Source organism: Pipra filicauda, unplaced genomic scaffold (genome assembly GCF_003945595.2).
Source record: "Pipra filicauda isolate LSUMZ 115617 unplaced genomic scaffold, ASM394559v2 scaffold265_size1292809_pilon, whole genome shotgun sequence".
Taxonomy (NCBI): Eukaryota; Metazoa; Chordata; class Aves; order Passeriformes; family Pipridae; genus Pipra; species Pipra filicauda.
Window position 1 is genome coordinate 185,561 of NW_024104382.1, and position 22,077 is coordinate 207,637.

The window sequence follows — 22,077 nt, forward strand, 5'->3', positions numbered from 1 at the left end:
TAAAGCCAAAATAAACATTTGGGACATTCAGGACACTTGGAATGCTTAAAATTAGGCCTGAGTGCTGTAGGAAAGAGGGCACAACAGCATGTGTTTTCCACTGCCCTTTTTCAAAATTGGTTAATAAAAGCAAATTGTGAGCAATAAGTGACAGGGTAAACTTGAAGGAAGTAAAATGCATCCCCTTCTTCTGCTGGCCATCTGCAGGGTTTGAACCCTTAACATTTAGTCCAAAAGCCCTAAATTACTTGAAGTAAAGCCATTAAGTGTCCAAAGAACTGCATGGACTGTTGGGGTTTGTGCAACCCTGCTGTGAAGGGACAGCACTGTATGTACTCTATTCCTTTGTGACCAGAGAAGTAAAATAGCTCAACAATGGTAGTGCTTTTCCCCTCTGATTCTCTTCCTTTGAATTTTATTATTCCATCATAAGTGCTCAAGTTGTGTTGGAAGCCTGCATGACTACTACCTGTATGCACACTTGGTTTATTGTCTTTTTTTCCTGCCACCTTTGGAATACCTGGCTCACAATAGCTGGGTGCAAACTCCGTGCAAGCATTAGGATAGTCTCTGACATTGGATTATCTCATTGCATGGTCCAGTTTGTGACATTTGCATTTTCCAAGTGATTTGGAAATGACTGTTAAAGTTGCTCTAAAAGGCAGTCTCAAGGTTATTTGGGAGGAGAAGGATTTTTGCACTGACTGGAATGTCCTTGTAAGTCTGTACGTGTTTGAAAACGAAAAGACATCTGTGCTGTAGCAATATGTGAGCATATTTGTTTATATGGGTGGACACATTTGTTTGCATCTCAATCCCAACTGAATAGCAGAATTCCTCAGGACTTTTCTTTGGGCAGGAAAACAGGCATTCATTCATCTGATGAGCAGGGCTTGCTATTTTAGGGACATCTCTGCCAATTGTGGGTTGAGTGAGGTGCCACACACCTGTTTTGTGTGGAGCACACAAGAAAACTACTGTATCTTATTCTGCTGTCCTGTGACTAGCACAGACCAGGATCACTGGGTTATTTATACTCCATACCCTTAACTGGGCCTGGCAAGACCTATTTCTTCCATTTACTTTTCAGCTATATAGTGTCTGACAGTAAGATTATTATTGTCTGTGGCAGGTGCAGTGATCACACAGTGGGTGACTGAACAGGTCTGAGAGGTGTCCAAGGTAGCCAACAGCTAATCCAGAAACAATTCAGTGGCACCAGTGCAGTGCTGCACTTGGGGCAGAAGCTTCAGAGCAGAATGGTGGAGGCTGCAAAGGCAGAGCCCAGCCTTGCTGTGGTGTCCAAACTGGCCTTGCCACCTCCAGGCAGTGGCTGCCCCATCCCTGGGAGTGTCCCAGGCCAGGTTGGACAGGGCTTGGAGCAACCTGGGCTGGTGGAAGGTGTCCCTGCCCATGGCAGGGGGTTGGAACAAAAGGATCTTTGAGTTCCCTTCCAACCCAAATCAGTCTGTGATCTCCAGCATCTGTGGTGATCTCTAGTACAGAAGACCACTGGTGATATGTGTCTTCTTTAAATGTCTCACTGCTTCTCCTTGATGCAGAGCACCTTATTTCAGAGAAATCCTCCTGAAGGAGTTGGCATTCATTCTTCCCTGGCTTATTGACAGGGAAGTCAGTAGCTGAGCTGATAATAGCAGCCCCATTCTTGACAGTTTTCAGGCATTTAGATAAAAATCCTGATTGTAAACAGGATTAAAGTGGAAATCACCATGAGAGGATTAAATATGGGATCCCCCACAGTGCAGCCTGCCCTTGTGAGTTACAGGTGAACTATTTGTGTGAATTCTTCTGTTTGCTTTGTACTTTAAAGATACTTGAACCAAACTTGCATCTTTGGAACAGACTTGATACTGCTCTGACCTCGTGATCTCTTCAGTTCTTACACAGTAAAATTTGTCCCAAATAGATGAATTTGTCCCAAACAGGAAGGAAAAAGTAATAAGTAAAGTGTGTTTCCTAAGGAAAACTTCTACTTTCATGGAATGACCCTAAGAGAAGATAACAAAGCAGGAGTAGAAACTAAAGTTTGGCTGAGTGTGAATATTCCTTGGGTTTCTGTATTGCTTTGGAAAACATGTCAGGGAAGGGATGGGGATGCCATGACTGGGAACTGCCTGAGGGCAGCCCTGGAATCTGTGCAGCTGCCTGTTGAGTCAGCATCACTAAAGCACTGGGGTAAAATGTCACCGGTTTGGGTGCAAAAATAACCTGGCTAATTTGTGCTGCTCTCTTTTCATCTTTTGTGCTCCATAACACACCCTCCAGCTAATCAAGGGGGCACAGCTTAAGTCTCTGTATTAAGAACTCTTAAAATGGGAGAAGGCTAATCCACTGGCCAGAAAAGATTCAGGATTCCTGGGTGCTTTCCTCAGCTCTGCCACTGACTCACTCCTCTTGAGTGGGTTTTTTTATCATGTCTGTTTTTCTTTCTTCCCCTATAAAATGGAAGGAATGATTTCACCTCAAAGCATTGCTAAGTCTTAAAAATTCAAAGCCACCTTGAAGATTTTCAAAGCCAGCTTGAAGATCCAGGGGGGCCAATTCCCATTTAATTTGAAGAGAAAAAGAGCGTCCAAATATTTAAGCAGTTTTGATAACTCTGGTCGTAACACCCGGGAGTGTTTTGATGTTTCATTTGAGAAATGTGAAATGGTCTCCAGGAAGTGTTAACCTAAGGGAGCGAGTGGTGTGTTCCTAACGTGTCCCTGCTCTGCTGCAGCGCCGTCGATGCCGGAGTACGACACGGACTCGCCCCTGAACGAGACCGACACCACCATCACCGTGATGCTGAAGCCTGCTCAGTCCCGGGGAGCACCTGTCAGGTGGGTGTTTGGTCTTCTCTCTTCACAGCTCCCCCCACTCTCCTTCCTCCCCAGGCTTCCCTCACGCCTCTCTCGTTCTCCTCTGATAATGGAGCTGCTGAAAGCCAGCGCTGACTAAAAGGCCAACTCGGCTGTTGATTCTGCCTTTCACAGTCTCCTTTTATAAACGCCTCAGCCTCCTTGCCTCCTGCTGTTAACCTCCAGGAAGGATTGCTGCTGGCACTGTGCAGGGTTATTACCCTCTCAGCAGCACTTCAGATGCCTCTGCAGGGCTGGAGCACAGCAGGACGTGGGGCTGGGCACTGAGTGGTGCTGTGGGAAGGTGGAGGAGGCTCCAGGTCTTCATCCTGCCCTCTCTTCCATGGTGAACAAGGCCTGTCTGTAACTACTGTAGGAATGCCTGAACTGTCTTCAATGCTTGCAGATGCATTTGTGCAGTTTCTGGGTCTGACCTCACTTCTCACACACATAATCCAGCTGTTGCTGCTGGGCTGGTGGTACAGTGAAGGAATGAATCTGGTGCAGAGAAAAGGAGTTCTGATTTAGTGAGGCTTTGCTAGTATAGGTAAGCAGGTCCTGCTGACAGAGCAGGGGATTTACAGAGTTACACAACCACAGAATCGTTTAAGTTGGGAAAGCTTTGACCAATCACCACTTTGTAAACTAGACCAGAGCACTGAGTACCAGTCATTCCTTGGACACCTTCAGGGATGGGGACTCCACAGCCTCCCTGGGCAGCCTGTTCCAGTGCTTGACAACCCTTTCCATGAAGAAATTCTTCCTGATATCCAACTTGAGCCTCCTCTGGTGCAGCTTGAGACCATTTCCTCTTGTCTATCCCTGTGTCCTGGGAGCAGAGCATGACCACCATCTGGCTCCCCTCTCCTGTCAGGGAGTTGTGCTCCAGCCCCTTTCCCAGCTCCATTCCCTTCTCTGGACTCTCTCCAGCCCCTCAATGTCTTTCTCACAGTGAGGGGCCCAAAACTGGACACAGCACTCAAGGTACAGCCTCAGCAGTGCCCAGTACAGGGTGCAGTCACTTCCCTGGTCATCTGGGGGCAGGGAGCTGCCCAGGAACCTGTGGAATAGAAAAAACATTTCTTCTGGCTGACTCTGAGCTGGGCCCTGCTCTTAATGATGAGATGCTGGACTGGGACACTCCCTGACTGTGGAACATGGCTTAGAGGTCTGTGCTTCGTCGCTCTCTTCCATCAGGGTGGATTTGTACATGGAGAAAGGCACCAGCACAGATGAGCAAAGTTCCCTTCCGAGCTGGCACTGCCTTATCTGTCACTGGCAGAAGTGCCAGTTGGCCATTCATCCTTCCCCTCATCCTGCCACTCCTCCTGCCAGGCTCCTCAGCTGAGAGCAGCAACTGGAATCACTTAGAAAAGCAGTGGGTCCTGCTTTGCAGTGGTATCCAGCAGGTATCCATTACCTCCCTGTGGGATCTTCAGGCTTTTACCTCCAGTTTTCACAAGAGACCTTGGAAGCTTTTTCCCTGCCTGGTATTTTAAAAACCTCTAGTTCCTTCTTTCCAAGTGACCTGGGCTTCTGTGCCTCACTGACAGGTTCTTAGTGCTTTTGAAGGATGTATTCAGGAGCAGATTGCTCAGAGGTAAACTGCTGGATTTAATGAAATATCCTACATGGCTTGGTGGTCCAGCCTGTGTCACAGCTTTCCCCCAGATTGCATTGACAGGCTCAGGAAAAAAGTCTGCTCTTTAAGACTTGCACCATCCATTCTCTAGCTTTTCTGAGTAATGTATTTCAAAGTTTCCCTTTCAATCTCTGCTACCCCATATGAGCAAATTTAGGAGCCTATTTTCTGAGTCCTTTAGGGATGTTTTTCTGCTGGAAAAGAGCAGTAAAATCACACAGCTCTGTTTTGTTTTATTTCTTTATATGGGGGAACATTCCTGTATCTCGTTTTACCACCTGCTGTCTTAACAGTGTTGCTATTTTGTCTTTTTATTGAAAAGTCTTGTGATTTTTCTCAAAGTCGATTTACTGCAGTTTAACTGCATTCAGTGAATAATGCCTTTGCCAGCAAATGCATCTGTATATAAAATTGGTAGAGATTTTTTATAAATTTTCACTCAGGTTTCTTTAATTGCATCGTAGCCCATTATACACATGTTTGCAGAGAGGGCAATATTTACATGCCACATCTAAGTGATAAAATTATTTCCTATTATGAGTCCATTTTATTGACTTACAGATGTGTGAATGGAAACCAGGACAGGCAGGGGGAGTAAAGGGGAGGGGGAATTTTAGCTTTTTATTAAATATGACAGCCTGAGAATGCTGGAGTACCTTCCTCTGTGTAACCATCCAGACTGTTCCTAGTCTGGCCTTGACAAATCCAGTTATTCCAACCTTTATTTTCCCAACCTGTTCCCTTTTCTTCCAGTCTGTTCTGCACACTCCCATTTGTGAGATTCTCTCAAAATACCTGTGCAGAAGCAGGTAACATTCCCTCAGAGCAGGGAATGTCAACAGCACCCAGCACATTACAGGAATAACACATGAATAACATACTATGAACTCCTTGGGACACTCTTAATTACACAAGAGTGAGGTGGTGGTTTATCCTCTTCAATGTTTTTAATTGTATTCAAGCTGAGCTCAAATATATCTTCTTTGTTTTTGTCTGGTCAGTTGTTCTGCCTTTTTGTTGTACATGGTTTATTTCTCTTTCACAAGTGTGGTATTTTCCAGTCATGTCTATTAAATGTGATAAAAAAATGTGCTTTAAAAGTCTGCCACAAACTTAAGTGGCTTAGAGCCCCTCAAGGATGTGATGCCATCCTGTGCTCAGGTACTGAAGGCATTAAGACAAGCAGAGATTTAGGGCAATGTCTGAGCAATCTCTGTTGTGGGGCTGGTGAGTTGGAGTGATGTAGGGGTGTGACTCCAAGGTAGTATCCATCTATAAGATAGTTAAGTAACTTTTTCTTGAGTTATTTCCTTCTGCTGTAGCACAGAGGTGGAGCATGGTCTGCAAGAACGTTTTTAGAGTAATACTGTAGGATATTTAAAATAAGACTCGTTGTTTTTTTCATTCATTTGAAAAGCAGACACACCAACTCCAAAGTCACTTTGAGCATTAAGACGTTTCTGATGTTCCCCAGTGCTCGTGATAAATAATTTAAATGTGGTTGTTTATAAAAGTAACGACCATGAACTCGGCATTGTTAATGATCTGTGGGTAACAGTGAAGACACTTTCATATGAACTAATAGCATTAATATAAACTTAGATAATCTTTGATCTATTTTGTCCTATTGCCAAAAGAGAGGTGAAGCCTCAGCAAGCAGAAACGTTCTCCCTTGTGGCACAGGCATTGCATTGGTGCCTTTACTTTTCGTGGTATAACCTGCAGAGCTTGACTCCACATTGCCCTTTAAAAATAACTTTTAGGTGTTCTTATATCAATCTAAACCCCGTGAATGGTGCTGTGATTGATATGCTGAGGGCTGACATTCATCTATAATGCATTCACAAGAGCAAGGAAGAATGCAAGTGTTCTCAATCTTTACTCCTCAGCTCTTTCCTGAAAATCTCCAATGTGATTTTGAGGATATTTCTGCCTTTGAATGTGTTATTGTCAGGAGACTGAGTCAGTCCTGCATAGATTATTCACATATGACATCTTTAGACCTCTGTTTGAGGCTTTATATCCCACTCACTGCTTGGAAGTACCACTGTGAGGGGTTTTATCCACACAACTCGTCCACTGGGCTGGTTTTTGGGTGTTGGATATTTGAAAGTCCATCTGGTTTATTAACACACCGTTGCTTCTATCAGTCTACCTATACTGCTATTATGGAGAAAATCAAATTTCCAGAGCAGGTATTAGTTTAGAGGATTTCAGAGTTGGCATAAATGCTGCCCACAGGTGTGATTGCCATGCCCATACCCTGCTCTGAGTGTTGGAGCCGTAGGACACTGTAGGAGGATGTTAGAGAACAGCCTACATTATGTTTTGGGGGGTTTCAGACAGCAGAGAACTTTTTTGTTGGAAGAAGATGGATTTAATCTCTTTATCTTCCTGCAGTTCTCAGAGATGTGTCAGTAAATAATCTGTGGTGTTCTTTTGTGTGCTGCCAGCACCCAGGTACAGGACAGTCTTTAGGCACCTGATCCCTGCACTGTGTAATATAATTGGAATTATATTACAGTATAATTGTATATTATACATACTATATATAAATTATATACAGTATAATTATATAACAGTATAATTGGAACAATCTTGTTTGACCTTTGCTCTTGCCTTTTTGCAGATATATTTTTTGGGGTGGGGTAGAATATATATATTTGATATATATATATATATTTGATATATATATATATATATTTGCAGTGTAAGTATCATGTGTAAGTGATCCTGGAGAAATATATTCAGGTAGGATCATTTATTGTGAATGCGTGCAATGGTCAGATACTTGCAATCATTTTTGTGAGGAAGGATGGCTTATTTTATTAATGTACATCTGAAAGGAATGAAGTAAATCCAAATAAGAGAATGGAGATTGAAGATTTAAAATATATTTAGAAGTACTGGGCAAAGGTCAAATAAATATTTTCATATCAACACTCAGCCAGGAGGAGAAATTAATTTATATGGACTGAGCCTCATGTACTCTTAAGTATCAACATCTGAGTCTTGGTCTTCTAAGCATGAAATAAAGGTAATTTTTGGTGTCCATGATGTTGAACATATCAAGAGAAAACATCTGTAGTGTTATTTAACAGAACACATGAGAACAATGTTTTTTTTCTGGTTTTATGCCCAAGCTATTCTCTCAGGAAACAATCTTGTAGGATGTGTTCCTACCTAAGTATTCCTACATTCAGTAACAAATGAAGATTTCCTGTGATGGAGGGCAGTGGTTTTGCTTCCATTTTATGTTGGAGAACTGAGATTTTGACTAGCTAACACTTGCCTTTCATTTCCATTGGCAACAAAGCAGAAATTGAGAACGTGTGGAGCCACAGGCTATAAATTTAATCTCCAGATAACTCCTTCTTTCTTTCTTTTTTTTTTTTTTTGTGATTTTGGGCATCATCTTTTCATCCTCAGTCACTTTTCCTGCATCCCTCTCACTGGCATCCTTAGTCTGATTTTGCTTTTCCTGCACAGTAGTTCTTTCCATCCTTACAAAAGAGTGGTTTGCAGGCCTAGTGACCTCGATTCCGTGGGGAAAAACTCTAAATTCACAATATTTGCTGAGGTTTTTGTTCTGTTTTGGAGCTGGTGGCTTTGGTGTATAGATCTCCATCACTGTACAGGGAGCAGTGCTGTTCAGCTCACTGCTTTGCAGCCTCTCAGTGGACTCACATGAGCTCACCTCAGGCATTTGTGCTGATAATTAATTCATTAATGCCACGAAAAGGGTGGCAATTGCTTGTTCTTAAAACTACCCCACAGCATACCTTGTGTTCCAAAATAAAGACTGGAGTCAAGGAGCAAGCAAAACAATAAAAAGGGGTTTAATGCTGAAATTATCTTGCCTGATTCTGAAAGTTGGATTGCCTTGATAGGCATCTTCTTAGTACCTGGAAAATCAAATTTCTGGCCTGCCTTTTCTAAGCTCACATTCAGATGTCTGCATCACATGAGTGGGTTGATTGAATACAGGGCAAAATAGTCGTCACATTAGATCTTTTAATTTTGTTGTATTTAATGAGGAATGAGATTATCAATCTAGGCTTCTGATATTATAAGCCTAATTATCTGTATTAATTAACATCTCCCATAATATACCTCAGGGATATTGTTCTGAAATCATTCAAACTGGCTTTCTCTTGCCTGGCATTCTGCCTTCAATTTAGCTCAGGGTTTGAAGGTAAATGAGAGAGTTTCTTTCTTCTTAGAGATAAACCAGATCTGCTTTTTCTTTAACTGTGAGCAAATGTGAGAGAACAAAAATGAGAATGAGAAAGAATGAAAATGAGAATTTGGGTGGAATAATGGCAGCTGTGAGGACCAGCATGATGTTTGTTACACCAAAAAAAGAACAGAATAGTGTTGCACAGAAGCACTCACAGGTTTGACCTCATTGATGTGCCCAAACTCTGGTTAGTTTGGCCAGAACCCTGCAGTCCTGAGCCTGCACTTCCATTTCAGCTGGAGCTGTCAAGTTGTGGTATTAAATACAGTCCTAGAACGGTTTGGGTTGGAAGGGACCTTAAACACCATCTCATTTCAACCCCCTGCCAGTGGCAGGGACACCTTCCACCATCCCAAGTTGCTCCAAGCCCTGTCCAACCTGGCCTTGGACACTTCCAGGGATCATCTATAATGGCTTCAGTAGGACTTGAAATTATTCTGAATATTAGAAGTGCTTTGCCTGTTGTGTCAGGAGATACAGGGATGCATCAGGATGCAGATTGGCAACCATAAGTTTCAGGAAGGAATATTTGTAGTCTTTCATGTACCACAGCATCATTTATGGAATGGGGGTTCCAAGGTTTTCTTAGTTCCCCCAAAGAGCCAGGTGTTAGTCCTAAAAAGTGAGGATAAAGGGCATTTGGGGTCAATTGTTTCATCTAGTACAGGAAATGCATTTTCTTACTGGAACAGAAAACTGTTCATCTGAGAACTGTGTCCCTTAAAAAGTCACAGAACTGCCTTTGGCCATTTATCAGCCATCAGAAGCACAGCTGATGTGGGAGCCTGGGTGACCTGCTGTGTCTGTGATCATTCCACAGAGAGCTTTGGCAGTGGACAGAAATGGGAGAGGAAAGCCATAAAATTTGAGTATGTTTTCATGATAATACTTTAACAATCAAATTACACATGCAGCCAATTCTTTTGTGTCAAGCAGCATTTTATTAGTACTACAGTGAGGCTTTTTGCTAACACTTTTTATGTGTGGCTGGAGGATACTTGAGTGGGGGAAGGAATATTTTTGCATAAATCTTTTGTGCTGACCATGTAAACTGTCAGATTTAATTCCAGCAATCAAAAGGTTAATGAAGTCTGAACTTTCAGCTGAGACTCACAAATTGATGGCCATTTCCTCACATCAAGCTGTCAACCAGTAAGATGAGGGAGCAGGAGAAAATACCCACAGTTGCCAGTTTGAGGGTTTTTTCCCCAAGACATTTCTTTTCTTCACAGCTCCCAGAACCAATATGCCCCTTCCTTGCTGTCACTGAATGGAAAGATAATAACAAACAATGTAAAAGATTCCAAAAATGAGAAACTCTCAACCCTTGGATGAGACCCATCAGTGGGACAGGCTGAGCCTGGCCAGAGCTGCTCGGGGTTGGAGCAGCCCACGGGAAGCACCTTGGCTCTTCTGGTGGAGCACCAAGGGTGATTGACCTAATTGAAGCAACTCCTTAAGGGACTTAAAATGAGATGGGATGAGCACAAGTCCCTGGCAAAAGGCCACCCCCCAGCCAGCAGTCCCTCCACCAGGAGTGAGGACGATGAGTTCAGAGGACAAGTGGGCTCCTCTCTGCTGCATGTGGTGATGTTTACACTCCCAGGTGCCCTTTGGTGTGTCTATAATAACACAAAAAGTCACTAGAAGGGAAGATGACTAAGCTCTGCTTTGTTGTTGCAGACTAAGGCATTTCAGGATTTAATTATACCACAGGTATATAAATTCCGGAAACATGTTAATGCTCCCGTGATTAAAATTATAGAGGGGCTAATTGAAAAAGCATAAACTGAATTGAAGAATTCCTAATTATAGTTTGCTTTGAGGTGTTAATTTCCTCCATAATGAATGCATAATTTCTTGGAACTAGAAAAGGAGGTTGTTGCACCAGGGCGTGGGCTGCAGATGGAATGAAGGGATTATCATAAATGCAGCCAGACAATCCTCAGGAATGAACCTCTGCAGCCATGATGTTATTCTGCCTCTCTGTAACTTCAGTTTTCCTTGCACAAGCGCTTTTCCAAAGCAAGAGGCAGACCTGGGAACGGTGAAGGATTTACTTCCTGTGCAAAAGGAAGGGGAAATACTGGTGTAATTCAAAGGAGTCGTGGTGCAAAAGAGGGAGGCGAGGAGAGAGGCAGAAGGTGGAGTATTACACAGAAGAGGAGGCAGTGCTGACTTCCCTTTTCACCCACCTTGACAGATCCCTAAGGAACTGCAGGAGCTGATGTTGATGCAGGTTGAGGGGTTTTTTGTGCCAAAGCATATATCCTACGTGTAATGTTTTCTCTTGCCTAAAAAAATCTGCTTAGTTTTGAAGGGACTTGGTGAACTACAGGATCATCAGATAAAATCTCCCAATGTTTAAGTCTGACCCATTCTTTCTCTGGAGGGGGTAAGAGGTGTGATGGGATGATGACAGACCAGCTTTGAATTGCTGCAGAGAATCCTTGTCCTTGGGACTTTCCCATTCCCCTTTCTCCATCCTCATTTTCCCTTGGTGTTTGTAGTGAAGGTGCCATTTCCGAGCTCTCTCTGGTGTCAGAAGCACTTTCTGAGAAGGAAAAAGTGTCCAGAAAAGGTGGAAAGAAGCTGGTGGATACACTCCTGCAGCTTCAGGTGCTGCAGGTCTGTGTTACCCTTCCCCAGGAGAGCTCATCATCACTGCACATCCATGACAGACTGTGAGGAGTTGCCTGACTGTATGGGCCTTGTGTGATAATGAAGTTTATCTGAAGGTTGGAAGCAGAGCAGGTTCCCTCTTTCTTTCTTGTGTTTTTCTTAACTTTTTAATTTAAAAAAAAAAATCAAACAGACGTGACACCAACAAAAAGGTTTTTGAAGTGTTCTCTTTTAAGAAAGACATCACATTCTTCTGTGTGGGTTTTCCCTGCACAGTCTCGTAGCTGTGGTTGTGGAAAAGGCAGAGGAAGCTTTGAATTCCCAACTAGATTATCTCTACATCCAAATGGACCTAATTTCATGGAAGCCATTGGAAATACCCAAATTAATTCAGACTGAGAATATATGCAAATGCACCCATCCTCCTGTCCAAGCCACGGCTTTTATGAAGGACGTGGCAGAAAGTGCTGGACAGTCCCAGAAAGGGTCTGTCCTTCTCGTCCTGCAGGTTGTTCAAGAACCACTTTGGCTCTTCTTGTCCTTGAAACATCCTCCTGGTGCTAAAGCAGCACTCGCTGAGGATGAGACAAGGCCTCAGTCAGCGATGCCTGTTTAATGTGAAGCGACATCAACAAAAAAGGGGTTGGGTCGTTTTTTTTCTTGTAGATTAAACAGATGGCAGGTGGCTCAGGAGGGAAAAAACACCTCCAAAGCCACTAACATTAGCTGCTGTTGCAGGGAAAGCTGTATCTGTCTGCACTCATTATCTTTAATCTGCCAGCACGAGATAGCATTGAACTGGAGAGACAGAGACTGGACCAGTTCCACTGGGGAGCAGCTATTATGTCTAATCTGGGTTGCAAGCCAGGTCAGGCTTATGGAGATGGTTGAGATAATGGAACACAGAGCTTTCAAATGCCCTCTGGTTCTTTATATTATTTTTTTCTAATTTTTATTTCCCAGAAGATTAAATAGAGAATTTAAAGCATTTAAGAGAATGATGCACGTCTGATACGAGTAAACAGATGCAGCAGCAGTTTGGTGGTGGTGTGGGATGGAGAGGAGGTAATTTTGTATGGACAGCATCTTTTATTAGGCCAAATGATACAGCTGGGAAAAATGGCCTTTTAAATACACAAATTCTTCTTTATGTTCAGTGACTACTGACTGAACACAGTTGTCTTTTTGACAACTGCTTAGGTTTTGTGTGTTACCACATTTCTGTTGGCTGTGGACAGGTGCTGTGGTGATGGTCTAGATGGTCTGTGGGAATATTTACATTTTTAGTTATCCTTCCCTAGCTGTCCTTCCTTGGAAAGACGTGGCCTCTTCACTCAGAGCAGAGTCATGTTGGGTGGAACATTATGAGATTGGAAGCACTGATTTTAGTAGATGTATTTATGTGTAGGTACACATACAGGTGTTTAGATGTGCACTTATAGAATCACAGAATGGTTTGGGTTGGAAGAGACCTTAAAGTTCATCTCATTCCAACCCCCTTCCATGGACAGGGGCACCTTCCATAGCCCAGATTGCTCAGAGCTCCATTATTTAAACTATAATTATACCTCCTTACTGGCACAGCATTGTTACTGGCTCATGGGAGTTTGACAATCTTGCATCTTTTGTGTGGTGCAATTTTATGCCAGAGACAGTCTCCAGAGCTCCTCTTTCCCAGCACTGTCTGCTCCTCCCTCATCCCTGCAGGTCACATCTCAAGTGACACCCAGGAGTAACATTTTTCTCTTATTTTTCCCTTTTTGAAAGACTTTGCAGGAGTCACATGTGCTCAGACTGGGTACTCCAGACTCCACTAGACAGGACATATTGGCTGGTGGGTGGATGTAGGAACAGTGGACAAGAAAGTGGAGATTTGTTTGCATATAAGTGATATTGTGATACCAGGCAAGTCACTCATTGCACATTCCCCATGCCAGTGTTTATATATCTGGAATAGTGGGATAATGGTGTATTGGACCTCAGGGGTCTGTCAGGATAAAAGTCTGCCCACCCAGGGTCTGAGGCCATGGGACATTACATTTGACACTATGTTGTCACTTCTTTTACCAAAAAAAAAAAAAAAATCATCCAACCACCACCACCAAAAAAACCCCAAAACTAAACCAAACCCCCAAACAATCCACAAACAAACAAAAAAACCCCCACTACCTTCTAACAAAGTTCTCATTTCTTAGCCAGTGGTGGGAATTGTATGGGATGCTGCATTAAGACTGCAAAGAAGTTTCAGACAAAGTATTCTGGCCAAAGAGAGCATTTGATATAGTGACACTGGCAGGATGCTTTGCTGCAAAACCAAATATTTTGTTTGGTTTTGCTGTTGTTTTTTTTTAAGCTTGACAGTGCACAGCACCTTCAGTAGATGCCACTGCCTGTCCCACAGGGAGCTCATCACAGTCACTGCTCCTGGCTGGGGAGGACAAGGGACCATCTCCCTCTTCCCTACAGGGAGCACACAGCCATTAAACTGCCTTGCTTTTTCTGGGGCCCATTTCAATCACTATAGAAATTTAACAAAGCTGGAAATTTTAGTGACACAAGAATGCCCCTGTGAGAACTCTGATTCCAAACAGTGCTGCCCAAGTGTGAAATCGAGACCTTTTGTTTCTTGGATTTACTTGGAAGTAAATCTGGAGTATTGAGCTGAACGTGAGAGTGGAAGAAAATGTGAAGAGACTCTTCTTGATTATTAAATGGATTTCATTATTATTGGCTCTATCTCAGCAGCTTTTTTTCATAGCAATGGCAGTAATTACCATCTCTTCTTTCTCTGCCATTTTTTACAAATTTGGCTGAGTATTTTTTTGGTATTCTTCAACTTCAGTGAATGCAGTGTAAGAGTTGTTTAATTTAAATGAATGTTATAAGAACACGCAAAAATAACTGCAAAATGAAGGCTCTGGTGTGAATAACTTTGCAATATGAAAGACTATTTCCTCAAGTAGCATCACTATTAAAGGCTTTATTTTTGTGAATGCTTTGCAGATGTGAGCAAGCTGATTGATAACACTGCAGCCCAGTATTCATAATGGACAAGTTTTTGAGTCTTTGAAGTAGCCAAGCATATTCTAGAAGATGACATCATAGAACAATCTCCTTTTTTGCCTCTTCTCAGCATAAAACTGTTCATTGAAAGCAAACCTTCACTTCAGCATATTGTGTTCTGCATGAAGCTGTTCCAGAGTGAAATGAAAATAGGAGCAATCTTTAATTGCTTTTAATGGGTTTGGAATCAGTTCTTAAATAGACAGAGAACAACAGTGCACTGGGTCCTGTCTGTACATCCTGGGGGGCTGTGAAATGCAGCTCATTATGTTTTGTAGATTAGTTTTCAGAGCTGCTGATTAAAGGTGCTCTTGGAGGTTCTAAGGGTGACATTTTGAACATGTGAAGTCAGTAGCTCAGTTCTCAGGAACATACTGGCACCTGTTTGAACCCAGAAAACTTTATGAACTTGGGAACTGCCTGTGGAGTTGATTCTTGGATGCCTGAATGTTTAATTATGGGATTACAGGAGGTGCCTGGCCAGGAAATACTGACCCTTCTAGCCAAAAGAAAGCAGTGCTGCAGTGTGTGAGTCTCAACCTCAGGGTTTATGGCAGTTACCCTTTTAGTTCTTGTAAATTCTAGTAGAATTTATATTATGTAAAACTTTCTTAGACTTTAGTGGGTTTTGGTTGAATTTTTTCCAAAATTCTCTGTGTGCAGGTTCATAGGAGGGCTGGAGGCACATTGTGAGAAGGATCTTACTTACAATTTAATTTACAATTTTTTAGGGTAAGCTATACAGAGTACTTTTCTTCAAATTTCCCATTATTTTATTTCTTATTTTCTGTGTGGTAGAATTCAGGCTTTTATTTTGATATCTCTAAGGAAGAGCAAATAAAGATGCTGCTCTCCTGTCTCAGTTTGCATCACTGAAACCAGCTTGGCTATAAAACAAGCATATGCACATTCAATAGCTAATGTGAATTCTAAATGTGGGTGTCAGGCAATCCATCAAACCTCCTCCCATTGCAGTATCCTGGGAGAGGGCTCTGTACTGTGGGGATAAACGTGACAAACCTTCATGGACATAGACAAACATTGGCTCAAACAAGTTTAACAGGATCATAAGTTAAAAGGAAAACCAAATGAAAAAAAAAAACGTGGTGTTAAGGATCTGTAGCCTGGATTCTGTGGCTTAACTGTTAAATTAAAAAAAGTGGCTTTTAAAAAAATAAACAGGGTGGATGGTATCAGGGCTGTTGTGTTGAGGCCTCACCTCGGTGTCTGGGGCTTCTGTGTGACTCTTGTGAGGGTCTGAAACACTGTGCTGGCAATGCACAGAGCATTCTTCTTAAAAATATTTGTGTTGTTAATAAGGGAAAAGAAGCTGAATTGATTGTTGGGCCCTCTCCTTGTTGTACCTTTGCTCTTGCTCATATGCACCCAATGCCTTTTCTTCATCTCAGGGCAACAGTGACGCTTGTGGGTTGATCAGGCAGGATTTGGGGTTGATTCATGATTTTGGATAGCCTTTTTGGACATGGTGGATCCGTTACCTCCAAAGAATAGGTGCAAGAGTGGCAATTCAATGCCTTGCTCCACGTCAGCTGCTCCATCCCACGTGCCTTCAGTCTGAGATGGCACAGCTATGGAGGGGTGCAACCCTTACTTCATTTGCTCCTTTTTGTCCTTCATTCTCTGAATTAAAGTAGCTATTAACAAGAAAAACACTACCCTTTGGTACTGTGTTATTTCCTGTAGCCTGTCAGCCAGTTATTCTGACAGTGATGTGTTCATTTGAACTGGAAGTGAGAAGTTCCAGTTCTCTGTAGGATGAACAACAGAACCTGCTCACAGTGGTCTGCTGAAAAATGCACTGCAAGATCAAGCTGTACTGATTGCCATTGCTCTGTGTTCCCTGGGAGAAAATATTATTGGAAATAATAAATGGCTGATAATAAATTTATGTGTTAAATGAAAATACATTAAATCTTTATATGATATGGAAGTTTAGTAACAGGATTGGTCCAGAGGGAGTACTAAGCTGCTGAAACATTGTTTCTTTTAATCTTTAATAATTCAGATGAGTGGATCACTGTGAGGTTACAAAGAAATTGTATTCCTTTTCATACCCCCCCATTACTGGGGTATAGTGAAGGTTTCACCTTGTTGATATACGTACCATGGCAGGACACCAGAGTGCACCAACCAGATGGTGGATGCTTTATGGAGAACTCTGACTCAACTTTCCCTCCCCACATTCATGCACATCCTAATCCAGAACTTGAGACTGGATTAAATACTTGTCTGGATTTGAGGACAAGTGCTGTCCCAGTCCATCCTCAAAAGGAAACCAAGAGCAGGGGCAGGAGAAGCCCGAGGCAAACAGAGAGATCTCCATCACAGAAACGGGCTGTCACTTGGAATGTTGATTTTCCAGGCTGAATAGAGAACTCATAATTTAAAAGATTACCTTGCAGATGGTGATAAGGCACCTTTTCTTCCTCTGCAGACAACACTTGTGCTGTGGCCCGTTATGGTGGGTGCTTTTATCAGTGATTTACAACAGAGCTGTCAAAAACTTTAAAAAGCTTCTATTAAATTGATGTGGATTTATCTATCTAAGACCTTTGAAATTTATAGAGGAACCGACTTTTGGCCTCCTTTTCTAATCAGAGTGTGCAGCTGCACACGGGGCAGTCAGCTCCCCAGCCTTCTAGGAAGGCAGGCATTTGATTTGTGGCCCAGATTTGAGAATCCCTGGAGAGCTGTCTGGAGAGCAGAGCTTGTGGATGTTTGGAAACCAGTCCCCTCATGTCATTTATGGGGTAGCCTGGAACTGGGAGCACAAGCCCCCTGCTTCTGCTGCCCTGCAGCACTTACATGTGTGGATGTGACTGCAGCGTTTCCAAATGTGGCCAAATATTTAAAACTGAAATGTAGTAAAAACTGTGCCATCTTTCATTTCATTGGCACTGAAGTTGTTATCTACTGGGGGAGTTTTAATGCTTTGCTTTTGTTGTCTCTTAATATAATTTCTATGTATGAAACTGAAACTTTTTGGAATCCAGCTGGGCATTTGCAGCTGATGTATTGATTCCTGCCAGGAAAGCCATGTTAGCTGAAATGAGCTGGAAGCAGCAGCTTTGAAGCTTGAGATGGGGAGAGCCCCAGGAGATCCGTGTTACTGCCTACCAGGTAGCCAGAATAAAAGCCATTAAAATAGTTTGGACATTTCCTCCCTATTTCCATTGCCCACTTGTTTTTTTATCCTTCCCTTTAGCACCACTTTTTGGATAACTGCTCCACCTTTCCCTTGGCTGTAATCACATTGCTGTGGTACAAAATTGTCAGTTGTAGCAAAGTTGCAAATGGTTGATCCTGCTCAGCCCTGACCCAGAGATGGAATTGCAGCTGAGATGCTCTTTCAGGGCAAAAGGGCAGATCCTGCTCACTGAGTTTATTCTTAGTGCTCAACCGCAATCTTAGGAGTTGTGATGTATCACAGCAAGTTCCTTCTTCTGAGCAAAGTTGAATTAGTTTTACTCTTTTGAGAATTGTTGTAGTAATGCAGATGGTTTGGGTAAATTTTAGGGTGGGTAATTGGACATTTGCTGCTCAGAATTCCCACAGCAATTCCATTTGGATGTAGGATTGGTGGGTTTTTTCTCTGGTGAAAAGGCAAACAGTTACAAGAGCAGCTCAATGCAGGAGTGGAAGCACTTGCTGTGCTTTGCAGCACTTCACTGGTTAAAGCAGAGAAGTTGATGTTTGAAAATGCCCTAAAGGCAGGCAGGGAAATTCTGCTCCTAGGTAGAAACCAAACATGAGACAAAGAGCATAACCTGCAAAACAAAGCCAGAAAAAAGAACACGGGTCTGTACCAGTCTGTGTGCTAACTGGGGGAACTGGGAATGCTGCCCTTCTGGAGCACCTAGACAGGTCAAAATACTGGCATGAGAACATCAGAAAGTGAGACCAGAGCAATCATTTGCTAAAGGAAGGAGTGCTCAGAGTGATAATCTTCATTCCAAAGTAATCTTTGAACCCAGGCAGACTCTTGGCCACATGGCCACTTCCTTTAAAAGTGGACTCTTGACCAGTACCAGACTCAGCAAAGAGTGAGGCTGAAGGGTGATGGTCCCCAAGCCAGGCAGGTGAAGCACACAGAGATAAATGTGCTGTGTTAGTCAGTGTGAGCTGGGGCATCAAAGAGAAAAATTGTACAAAAGCAGTCAGTTACCCATCCTAAGTGTCACCAGAGTAGGTTTTTCAACCAGAGGGAGCAATGACAGCAGTGCTCAGAGACTGCTTCCAGAGAAAAGGAGGCAGTATTTGAGCAGGAGATGAATGAGGTTTTAGCTTCAACACACACGGGACAACTGTTACATCTCAGCTGAATGCTCCTGAATGTTACTGTTGTGCTTCCAGAGGCACTTGGATTCATTTCAAAAGAATAAACATTAAAAGTAAAATTTCAGGTCACTGCAAGAGCAGGTTATCCCTGTGAAAGGAAGAAGGGTGTTAATGGCTAAGTGGGAAAGAGAAAATGTGAAAGAATAGAGGCAAAAGAGTATCTGTGACTAGGTTCAGTTTGAAAAGTATCTGTGAGTAGGCTCTGTGTCAAAACTCTTGCTCATGATAATAAAAGTGCCTGTACTGGTGGAACATGTAGTGGAATTGTCAAAAGAGAAACTGAGAATATCTTCAGTGGTGTAAGTGCCCTGTTGATTAGGGAAGGAGTTCAGTACCTGGCAGTTCATGTCCCTGGGGAGCTTCCCCTTCTCCAAAGACATGGCTTGCAAGTGAGAGAACCAAGAGAATGAATATGACCCTTAGGGAACCCAAGGGAACTCTTGCCCTCCAAAAGGAGGTTAATATATGTTTATACATATATATTTATGTATATGCCTAAAGGAAACATCTTCTATAATCAGAAAATACAAGTGTTTAGGATTGGATAAAAAAGAAACCAAGTGGGGTTTAGGTTAGAAGGCGTGTGGCAAGTGCCCATAAAAATGTCAGCTACAATTTTGCCCATTGCTGAGAAACAAAATTACAAACTTTCCCAGTAGTGTAGATTATTACTACCAGAGAGAAGGGTCAAATAAGAACATGCACTGTTAGTAAACAGTGTCCAAACCAGCAAGCCAGGAGTTGCTATTGGTAAAGCTGAGGAGAGGGTTTGTGTTAAACAGGCTTGTGCTTACAACTCCCACTGCACCCTCAGTGATAATACTTAAAGTGTTACTCGGAAAACTGCTTATTTATTTTAAAATAAATATCAGAGAAGGTTGAAAATACTTTATTAAAGGCTCTGATGAACTGTAGGATGCGGAAAGTTTTCCAAAGCGCTGACAGGACATCATTAAGCCTGCAGTCCATGCAGCTGCTGCTCCTGCTACGTCAGTAAATGCCAAGAGCAGCCGTGTAAGGGCAGTTCAGTACTGAGTAATTCATAAATCGGTTGTACTTGTGCAGATTAGTTGGTTTTGTGTCTAGCAGTGGGAGCCAAATGGTTTCCAAGGGCTTCCCTGAGCGCCTGGCTGGCGGCAGAGCCTGTGCCAGATCCCTGCAGGCACCAGGGGCTGGTGAGTCAAAAGCAAAGCTGGGGGTTGTTCCACTCCTGCTCATTGGAGGTGCCAGAACTTTGCTTCCCACAGGAGCACTGATGAGCTATTGCTATGCTAGAAATTTTCCAGACCAGTCTTCCTGCAACAAGGAGCCTGAGAATGATCCACTGTGGGCTGTTCCCAATCTTTTAATCGATCTCCCCTGTCTGAGTGAACAAAGGCCCAGCCTGACACAGACAGGTGAGGGCAGCACATCTGAATAGCCTGACACAAAGTAAAATGACTGCAGCCCTATCTCTCTTTGTCAAATGGGTGAGTGGTGTTAAACAGGCAGTAAACCTGCCTGGGCTGTGGCAGCATTGAACTCCAGGGCTTTGTGAGCTGCCTGAGGAGGAAAAAAAAATTAAAAAAATAAAAGCAGATGCATTTGAATGCCTTGCAGGCTCTTTGAGCCTGAAATAGTAAGCTAGAAATAACAAGATTGCTATTATATATCATAATGGCCAAAAGCCTAGCAGGAATCGAAAAGGATTAACATTTCAGAGAGTTGGAATGAATATGAAGAGTTGTTGTTGTTTCTTAAAACAAAAGTGGATTGAGAGAGCTATAAAGCCACTTCCTCAGTGTATAAACCAGCCTTCTGGGGGGGAAGGGTAGGAGGAGACTTGCCATTGGGAAGGGAACTGTATATCCCAGGATATCCCAAAAATAAATCATAGAATGGGTTGGGTTGGGTTGGGTTGGGTTGGGTTGGAAGGGACCTTAAAGACCATCTCATTTCAACCCCCTGCCATGGGCAGGGACACCTTCCACTAGCCCAGGTTGCTCCAAGCCCTGTCCAGCCTGGCCTGGAACCCTTCCAGGGATGGGGCAGCCACAGCTTCTCTGGGCAACCTGTGCCAGGGCCTCCCCACCCAGATGTGGGGGAGGGCCCATATGTGGACATGGAGATATGAGGGAGGACTAAAAAAGGGGATGTTCTTAGAAGATGTGAGAGTGTTTTTGATCTAAACTGGTTCTCACACCCTGAAACTGTTTCCAAAGGGATCTGACACCATGAATGCTCTCCTCTACTTCAGTCACCCAAGCAAACAGTTCATGGTTCAGCTTGGTGGCTGAAGGAGAAAGTATCTGCTTTCCAGTACTCAGCACACTAAAAACTCATTCCAGACTGGATATTTTGTAAGTTACTCCTTTTCCTAAAGAGTGACATGACTGAAATCCACTCTGACTTTCACCAGGGTGTATCTTGATTAACTCTACTGAACCAGCAGAGCACGTGGGCAGCACTTTGCCCCCACAGTGACTTCCAGTGGGCACTGTTGCTGGAGTGCCAAGAGAGTTGTGTTTGCTGAGATACCTTAGCTGTGTGTTTCTTACTTGGCTTTACTCTTTTTCCTTTTATTGTTGGAAACATTCTCAATATTTAAGGCTCTTGGGGCTCTAATCTCACCCTCCTCTCTCCCCTCTAGTGTTTATCAGCTTGTTGTCAAGGAGGAGAAGCTGCAGAAAGCGCGGAGAGCTGCAGACATCATCGAGTGCTTCTCTGTCCCAGTGAGCTACAAGAATGCCTCCAGCCTGGACTCCCCACACTACTTTGCAGCTGAGCTGAAGCCCATCAACCTTCCTGTCACACAGCCCTTCACCGTGGGCGACAACAAGACCTACAATGGCTACTGGAACGCTCCACTTTCTCCCCTGAAAAGCTACAGCATATACTTCCAGGCACTTAGCAAGGCCAATGGAGTAAGTGCAGAGAAAACTGAGCTGGGTTTGTACATGTGACCACCTCTGTCTGTCCTGCTCATCATTCTCCTTCCTTCTCGATCGGATGCCAATTTAACTTTTCCTTCTTACTACCTTCTTACAGAAATCTGATGAAAATCAAGCAGGCCATTACTTGTCCTTCACTCAGTACCCTCTCTGATGCTTAGATCCAGTGAGAAATCTGCTGAGGAGCCTGACTCTGTAAAAATTGCCACATGATTTACTAAATGAGTTGCTTAGTATTTGGATCCTATTTTTATCTTTCCATAAGCACGAATGTCAGAGTAGGGGCCATTGTGCTTTTAAAAGACATAACTGCAATATTTTGATAGTCTCCAGTTCACAGTGGATTTTAGCTTGTGATTT

At 43.1% G+C, this 22,077-nt stretch overlaps 1 protein-coding gene across 1 annotated transcript in view; it reads left to right on the forward strand.

Annotated features, from left to right (window-relative positions):
- PTPRT (protein tyrosine phosphatase receptor type T) overlaps positions 1–22,077 on the forward strand; it is a 282,106-nt gene that overhangs the window by 161,228 nt on the left and 98,801 nt on the right. Inside the window, exons 9-10 of the mRNA XM_039382339.1 lie at positions 2,741–2,843; positions 21,417–21,690. Coding sequence (XP_039238273.1) covers positions 2,741–2,843; positions 21,417–21,690 — 377 coding nt within the window. The remainder of the gene's footprint in view (positions 1–2,740; positions 2,844–21,416; positions 21,691–22,077) is intronic.